Source organism: Lottia gigantea, assembly GCF_000327385.1.
Source record: "Lottia gigantea unplaced genomic scaffold LOTGIsca_7, whole genome shotgun sequence".
Lineage (NCBI taxonomy): Eukaryota > Metazoa > Mollusca > Gastropoda > Lottiidae > Lottia > Lottia gigantea.
Window position 1 is genome coordinate 3,559,028 of NW_008710370.1, and position 9,082 is coordinate 3,568,109.

Consider the following 9,082-nt stretch of genomic DNA (forward strand, 5'->3'; position numbering starts at 1 on the left):
TCTTCCATGCTTGACCCTCTTTCTTCCATATCCAATTCCTCAAAAATCATCGGAAACATCAGTTGCAGACGAAGTAGATGCGGATTTATCCTCTGAATAACAACCATGAAGTATCTGGTTTAGCATTAACTGTAAACGAGGTGGCAGATTGCAATAAGGGTACGAACCTGGAGGCAAATTCTTACTTTTATAATATCTCCTAGCTGTCATCCAAGCTTTACATCCAAGACTAACCATATCATTATCAACGTCTGACAAAATCGCTTTGTGGTCTTCTTTAGTAATGTACCGGATACTGTTCTGTACATTCTTACAACTTTGAACATCATTCGCTTTCGGCATTCCAGCTAGATTTCATACTAGTTTAAATCTGTCAAATGTTAACTTTTCCGTAGTTTTGACATAAGCATGACAATGACCATTTCTACCGGTCATCCCCCACTCATTTCCGGCGACAAGATTTTGACCAAACTTCCAATTGTTCTATCTCTTCTGAATTTCATACTTGATAGCTTTTTGAAATGTTAAAAAGAAGTTAACTCCACCTTTTTCTCTTGTTTGTTTCGTTTTTTTGATCGATCCATCAGCTGTAGGTGTAGCATCCTTCAAATGTTGCTTTGTTTTGATGTGTTTTGTCCAATTACTGTAAGCCACATCCTTTTTTCACTTCTCGCAATGCTTTGGAGGCCTTGGAACCATGTTCGTACTTCTAAGGCGTCGCGTATTACTAGTATTACTATTATACGCGACGCTATAAGGCTATGAACTACGAATCTCAATTATGACGTTATTACAATCGCGTTGTTATGCCGTCTCCACCACGACGTCAATTGTTCATTAAAGCGACGTGAAAGGGAGCTTAAAGATGGTGTATTCTTTCTTACCTGGAGCCAGACTGGACATACCGGTATCATCTTGTTGGTAAAAATTAATAACGTTTGACTTTATCTGATCCTTGATAGCAAGATCATCTCTGTAGAAATATCAAGATTAAATTTTTTGGCAAGTTTTTAACAACCTGTAACTTTTTTTGGACTACATGGCAGCTGTTTTTACGGCTCTGTTCAGTGAACTTGGTGACATAGTATTATCTAAAAGTCTTTCCAATGATGTTCTGACTGCATTATGAGCTTTATTTTGAGCTTTTTTCTCAGCCCTGAAAAAATAATTGCCGTCTCCATCACGTCGTCAATTGTTCATTAAAGCGACGTTAAAGGGAGCTTAAAGATGGTGTATTCTTTCTTATCTGGAGCCTGACTGGACTTACCGGTATCATCTTGTTGGTAAAAATTAATAACGTTTGACTTTATCTGATCCTTGATAGCAAGATCATCTCTGTAGAAATATCAAGATTAAATTTTTTGGCAAGTTTTTAACAACCTGTAACTTTTTTTGGACTACATGGCAGCTCTTTTTACGGCTCTGTTCAGTGAACTTGTTGACATAGTATTATCTAAAAGTCTTTCCAATGATGTTCTGACTGCATTATGAGCTTTATTTTGAGCTTTTTTCTCAGCCCTGAAAAAATAATTACCGTCTCCATCACGACGTCAATTGTTCATTAAAGCGATGTTAAAGGGAGCTTAAAGATGGTGTATTCTTTCTTACCTGGAGCCTGACTGGACTTACCGGTATCATCTTGTTGGTAAAAATTAATAACGTTTGACTTTATCTGATCCTTGATAGCAAGATCATCTCTGTAGAAATATCAAGATTAAATTTCTTGGCAAATTTTTAACAACCTGTAACTTTTTTTGGACTACATGGCAGCTCTTTTTACGGCTCTGTTCAGTGAACTTGTTGACATAGTATTATCTAAAAGTCTTTCCAATGATGTTCTGACTGCATTATGAGCTTTATTTTGAGCTTTTTTCTCAGCCCTGAAAAAATAATTACCATTTTTTTGACGTGATAAACTAATTATTTGCTTGAACTGCTGACAGATTTTTAAGGGATGTTTTTGTAATTGCAGATAAACTGGAAGTCAATTATAATTTTCAGTTGATAAAATTAGTGACGTAAATAATTTCACGAAATTGGAGATCTAGTTTCTCTATAAGCCCTGATTGGCAATAAATCATTTTATAAGATCTGCTCTGGAAATAACAATATTCTGAATAATCTCTATTTTCATGATATCACCTTGTATTTTAGATTTCGGGGAAGAGAGGGTTTGATTCTCCCAAATGTACAGGCCTAGGGTGAAACAGACACTTTATTTAGAAATTGGGATTGAGGGTCTTGTTACTGGGTTTTGTTCTGATCTGATTCTGATCTGAAATTAGAAAAAATAACTCGATATGTATAGTATCTATTAAGTGCTGATTGTTTTTAGTTTACTTTGAACAATATTATCATTTAAGTTCTTTTTTGAATATGCAACTATAATTTCTTGCATGAAATTAAATATATTACATTAGAATGTTCCCATGTTAGATGTTCCTGGAACGGTTACCTTTTATTCGTAGAGTTGCTTACAAAGTAATGAGTTTCTGATTTAAAGGAACATGTTTTGCATCTACTGGACAAACATGGAGCACTCCTTAAATCTGGAGGTAGGCCTACTTCGGCATAAAGCCTGTTTTTAGCTGCTATCTGTGCTAAAGTGGAATTTTTTATGTTTCGTAAAAATCGTTTAGAGTACCCACGCTCTTTCAGTTCTGAGAAAACAATAGTACAGGCTTGGTTGAAATCAGAAGATCTTGTGCAAATTCGGTGAAATCGTAAAACTTGTGATATAATTTTACCAGAAAAGGTATATTTTGGGTGAAAGGAGCTCTTGTGCAAGAGTGGATGAGTATCAGTTTCTTTGAAATACACTTTAATATCCAGTTTATTTGTTTCTGTTTATTGAATTCCCCCTTAAAGACAATGGTATCGAGAAAGTCTATGGTTTTGTACTAACGTTTGCGGTTAGTTTGATGGAAGGATGGTGGTTGTTGAGTATTTCAAAGAATTCCAAAAATGTTTAAATAAGTCCAAACCATAAAAATGTCATCCAAAAAGTCGCCCTAGGGGTGCCATCGGCCATTTTCAAAATGGCAGCAAAATGGCGTCTATTTATTCACCAAAAGTCAGACGATTCTACTGTCGGGGTCAAGGAATTCTAATATGTCAAATTCATTCTGATCCAAAAATCCAAGATGGCGGCAAAAAATTTTTTTTTCGCCTTGAATTGGAGGATTCTTCTCATACATGTCTTATATGTCTTTTATAGGGATTTCGGGGTCAAGGAATCTAATATGTCAAAATGAATCTGATCCTAGAATCCGTTCGTCATATAACTGTATAAATAGCTCCCCTCGCTGTCATCTTTTTTACTATGACGTCACACTGTGACATCACACTCTATGACATCACAATAATTAGGACGTCACAACATAAACCGCAATTTCATCTGAACTGACTTGTTTTCTTGTAAAAATTACAATTTTTTTTCCATATGGCAGATTTCATTTTAATATGCGCCATATCAATGTTTTTATTTCACTTGCAGATATTCTGATTACTGTAAAATTATCAAAGGTTTGCTTGCATTCATTCAAATTAGAATGATTACAGCTGATACTGTATATAATCCTATGAATATGAGGGAAAACAGAAAATATTTCCAATTCGAGTTTTTATTTATATTGGCTATGAACTATTGTTTTCGAATTTTTTTATTGTAAATATAAATATGATCAATAAATGTACGGGTGCATACATCGCTTGTTGATTTTTTCTTCTTATTCTATACAGTAGTCGATTACAATCTTCGCAAACTTTACAAGACGATCTGTCCAACGCATCTCGTGAACGTTCGCAACACGTACATCTCCATTATTTCGTTTCTGTGAAAGAAGGTTCCGGTTTTTAAATTACCATAGCTTATGAACAATTTACTCCGCGAAGCGGTCGGTTTAGATCAATCAATGATGTATTCTGAAGTCGTACAAAAATACAGATTACGATCGCAAATGTAACATTAAAATTTATTCTGTCTGAATTTTTTGTGACGATAGCAAAATCTAAGTGTTTATCACTTTGTAATATTTCAAGTAAATAATGTTGAAATAATGTTGGAAGAAGTCCGGTCACAGTGAGCATGTCAGCTTCCTTTTCGACAATATGGTATATAATCAAACATCGGGAAAGAAAAGGGTAATTATATTTTGATTGCATTCTGTCCAATTTCCTTACAATCCAAAAACATCCACCCATGACAATTTGTTTTGTCTTTGGGTTATAAATAACTGTTTTCAGTGAACAATGCCAACAATTCTATATATTTATGGGAAAACGTCGTCTGCCTCATTGCGTGACCTTTGCGAAGTCAGAGGTCGATGTGATAGCCCGTTTTCAGGATTGTAGAGGCTATGTTTATGATAAAAAAGACAGACACAAATTAACTACGTCACATTAAAAGACCGAAATTGATGACGTTTCCCATTTTGAAGACAGACAACCTAGTTCAATGCAAACGTCAACTTATCAAAAGACAGACATGATTTTAGTCAAAGAAATGGTGCTAACGTTTCGATTTATTTTTTACAAAAAGACAGATTCAGCGAGGTGATTTATTTATTGTTAGAGGGAATGATACATGTGAAAGATTTATGATATATATTGAACTCTAACATTAAAATACATTATGCCAATTACGGTAGTTATTGAAAAGTTAATAATAATTTAATAATTAATTAATAATTTTTTTCTTCACATTCCAGCACAAATGAAGATCTTCATCATATCGCCAAAATTAAAGTTGAAAGACCCTGAAAAATATGAAGAATATTTGTTATAACAGAGGCAAAGGTCTAAAAGATGTCGAGACGAATTAAAAGAGAAGGAATATAATGATCCAGAAGCCATAAAAAAACCATATGTCAACCATGTCATAGTAAATCTTGTGAAGAAAATTCCAAATCTAAGTAATAAAATATTTGTTCCAGAAAGTAAGAAAAATAAATTAAATAATGAAACGCAAAAAATATTGAAACCTATGACTCTTGTTATTAACCACAAAATAGTATCCAGGTTAGTGAATAATGTTTGCAATGGAAGAACTGTAAACAAGTATGTACCCTCGTCTATCGCATGAAGATATATTATCCCGTCAGTTACCCAACAAACGTTATGTTACAAAAAATGGACCTGGCTATGCTATGCAAATTTCCATTAAAGCTGCATATTTGATATTCAAAAAAGAAAATCCAACAATAAAGGTGGGACTAACCAAATTTGGATTACTGCGGCCTAAAAATGTGCGCTTGATTTCAATGAGCCACAGAGAGTTTTGTGTATGTGTTTATTGCATTCAAGTTATGTATAAACTCTTGGTTCTAAACCGATTAGTTTATCAAGATAAACAAATTCAAGTTGAATATGCTGTCCTTGATGTTTTGCTGTGCCAGAAAAGTGAAGGTGCCCGGTTTCACAGGAAAATATTATAGCATTTTCCTAGGTACATTGAAACATTATATAAATAAAAAACATACTGGAAAAACTGACCGTCCATTTGTTTTTAACAATGTAGAGTCTTTTGTAGAACATTTTCAGACAGTCGCCAAATGGGGATTTCCTTTTAACTCTTTTGACCTAAGATTACTGGCAAAAAACTACCTTGATTCTGAAGGTTGAAAGGTTACACAGTTAAACAATAATTTCCCATCGGCGGAATGGGCTAATTCATTTATTAAACGACAGTCTGGTGAAATCACATTTAGATTTTGCCAAAATATTAAGCGTTCAAGGTCCAGTATAGGATCAAGAATAGTAAAATCTTATTTTGATGAACTGAAGAAGTCGTTAACAGATGAATCAGGGGATTTTATACCCACTACTCACATAAACAAATATGATGAAACAAATCTTTCTGATGACCCTGGTGTGAAGAAATGTGTGTTGCTGAGAGAATTAAGGACAGCAGTAAAACTTAAATATCTATTATGTTTAGTGGATCGGCTGCAGGTAAAATGCTTCCTAGTTATGTAGTCTACAAGGCAGAACACATCTGGACAACATGGATAGAAGGTGGCCCCAAAGGCACACGGTATAATAGGAGTATAAGTGGTTGGTTTGATGCCTGCTGCTTTGCAGACTGGTTCGAAAGCATTTTGATACCTGGCATTAAAAATTTGCTTGGTCCTAACGTTGTTATTGGAGACAACTTAAGTAGCCACTTCACCTCTAGGGTTATTAAACTAGCTCATGAGAATGATATGAGAATTGCTTCTCTTCCTGCCAACTCAACTCACTTGCCCCAACCACTACATGTGGCATTTTATGGACCTTTAAAAATGTACTGGAGAAAAGTTATTGACAACTGGAAAATCAAATATCTGGTTTAAGAAAATGTGGAATTATGCCATTTAGTCCTGACATTGTCCTTCAAAGGTTACCAGGTAGTAAAGAAGCGGTGGACACGGAACAAATTAATGAAAGGGTATCTAATACAGTTGTGGGATTGTTGAAAAAGAGGAGTTGATGATGAGAGTCAAAGGTCAAGAAGAGAAAGAGGCTAAATGTAACCCCTGGAAAGAGTATTAGTTTTGAAGAGATAGGACCAGGTGTGAGTTTAGAGAAAGATTTGAATGAAAATGAGAAATTGTCAAATGAAGAAGTGGAGATTCAGACACTGGCAATGTTCAGGTTGACAACACTTTTGATAAGAACACTGGATAGGAAGATCTTATCTCTCAAATTCAAGTAGGCAGTTATATAATGGTGAATTATGAAGGATCAAAATTTCCAAGAGAGTTTAGCTACCTTGAAGCTTTTGTTGCTTCAGTTGTTCCTTTTTCTGCATAGACAAGTGTTTGGTTGTTTTCAGAATTTCTAGAAAGTCTCTTTCCAGACGTTTGACATCTTGTACAGCTTTTGAGGATCTTGCCGTCTTCCAATACACATTTTTGTCTTCAATACTCATGTCTATAAATGAAAAGTTTTGCAAAATTCGACTCGCATCTTAACTTAGTAACAGGTGCAAATTTCAGTTTGTCAAGGTCAACAAAAAAATAGCTGACAGCTGGCGACGTAGAGCTTCAGCGATTTCCTGTAGACAAGTACCGATTAGTTTTCCCTTTCCTGTTGAAGTCTTAGCAAAATCAGTTTGCAGATTATCCATTGCTTTCGAAGAACATCTTTAAATCACTCCATCCAAATCTCACCCGTCGATTCCAAGTTTATCCATCCATCAGAGGGTTTATGAGAAGTTCTCCAAATAGTGAATACATTTCGCTGCAGCATAAAAACCAAGATTTTGTTATAAAGTATAGACGATAAAGCCACGGAAGGAATTACCAGCGTTAATTTTTTTTTGCTAAAAGCCAGTCGTTGTACTCTGAGTAAAGGGACAGTGTGCTGCATGGCCTGGAGACTAAAGTATTGCTACTGCAATCAGACCTGTTTCATTTAAACTGGTTGAGTTGTTTTAACGGATGTTCGCGGCATTGGGTTTCTGCTGAAACTAGATATTGCGCAACCATATTCAAATTCATCATTGAGACATCTTCCAAATAGTTACCAACATACTAGGCATGACAAAGTGTCACTGTCATTTGCCAACATCTGAACACACTTCTCTCCAGGTTTGACCAAATATCGTATTTCACACTTTTACTAGTGGTCAATTTATAATCTGATAAGTACTGTACAATGCATTATTGGCTCTTGAATAGACTCATATCCTTCCTTGATCTTTACTTTAGGAAATCTGGGTCTGTCACTCAACACACTACTTGTTGATCCATCTTTACTTTGTCCTGCATCTATTCGTATCTTTGCATCCGGAATGGACTCCTTATCATTATCAACATCTATATCTCTCTCATCAATGCCATCATCGTCCGCAAGGTCATAGTCTAGTTCCATGGTTATTGTACTGGTTGCTTCTTGAGCTAGCTTTTTGTTAATAGAGTTCTGTCGTTCGAGTAGTCTCTTGGTCTGTTTTGTTCAGTTTCGTGGTACTGTTTCTGAACATGTTGTAACATAATCACCGCAGCAATTGTCGAGCCAGAATGCATCATCCTCAGATGTCATCTTTACACCAAATTACATCAGCCGATTTTGCTACATTAAACATTCGATTGTTGAAGTTAGTTGTTCGCTGGGTCCAGCTTTTTGGTAATGGTCTGTCAGTCCTCTTCAATTCTTTCAGAAGATTTGGGAAGGAATTCATGAATCTAACAATGACAGATATGCCCCACAACCCCCTCATTTCAGAGGCATTTAAAAAAAAACCCAAAAGACAATGACCTTTTAATACAGAATTTAAATCAAATACATGTTTAGTGAAGTAATTTTATTGAAGGAACAGACATAGAAACTGGAAAAAGAAGCTGATATGCACACTAACATAAATCATATCTGCTTACATCTGCACAAGACTGCATTTTGGAAATTTACATAATGCCTAGCCAATTTTGTAATATTGTCAATATTATTGGGGTATCTCCTTCACATTGACAATTGTTTTAACTCATTTACCTGAAAATGTCAGATATATTAAAAGGTTAATTTTTCATCAGCCTCATTGCCAGTGGTCATGCATTCATATTCATGTCGCATGGTTCTGACAATAGTGGGTGGATCTGATGAAGCTTGGCCTCAATTGTTGGCAGATATAAATTTTCACAATAATTTTTTTTCATTGGGAGATTGAACCACTTTAATTTTTAAAACAGACGCAGTATAGCAAAGAGCCGCTTATTCACTTTTTGTGTCGTCCTTTTCCTCTCTTTTAACAACTCGTTGTGTAGTCGCATATTGCACTCACTTTCCAAGTAAAACCACTATGTAAAGAATTGTTTTGGCCAGTAGCCCATTATAAAAGTAATATCGTTTCAAATGTCAATTGTTTAAAAGGAAAAGCATATAAAAAAAATCACGTAAAAATGTATCAAAATTAGTTCCGAACTCGGCATCATCCTTTCCATTTAACCCGGCCGCCATGTTGTTTATAATGGTAACGTCAGAAGTTTTCCCCTATGACCTTTTGACCTGCACCGCCATATTGAAAATGACGTTAGTGTTGATACGAGTATACCGTAGGAAGGGCAGGAAGAACCAGATCTGGGATAACTAGCTTTAGTTCTACTAA

General features: G+C 35.3%; 1 protein-coding gene across 1 annotated transcript; it reads right to left on the minus strand.

The window, feature by feature from the left end:
- Positions 1 to 4,698: 4,698 nt before the first annotated feature.
- On the minus strand, positions 4,699 to 7,854 carry LOTGIDRAFT_155120 (hypothetical protein; the record flags this gene model as incomplete). Its single annotated transcript, XM_009065623.1, has 4 exons — positions 4,699 to 4,757; positions 6,751 to 6,912; positions 7,152 to 7,221; positions 7,687 to 7,854. The coding sequence occupies 4 exons, from the start codon at positions 7,852 to 7,854 to the stop codon at positions 4,699 to 4,701; spliced, it is 459 nt and encodes a 152-aa protein (XP_009063871.1).
- Positions 7,855 to 9,082: the final 1,228 nt, after the last annotated feature.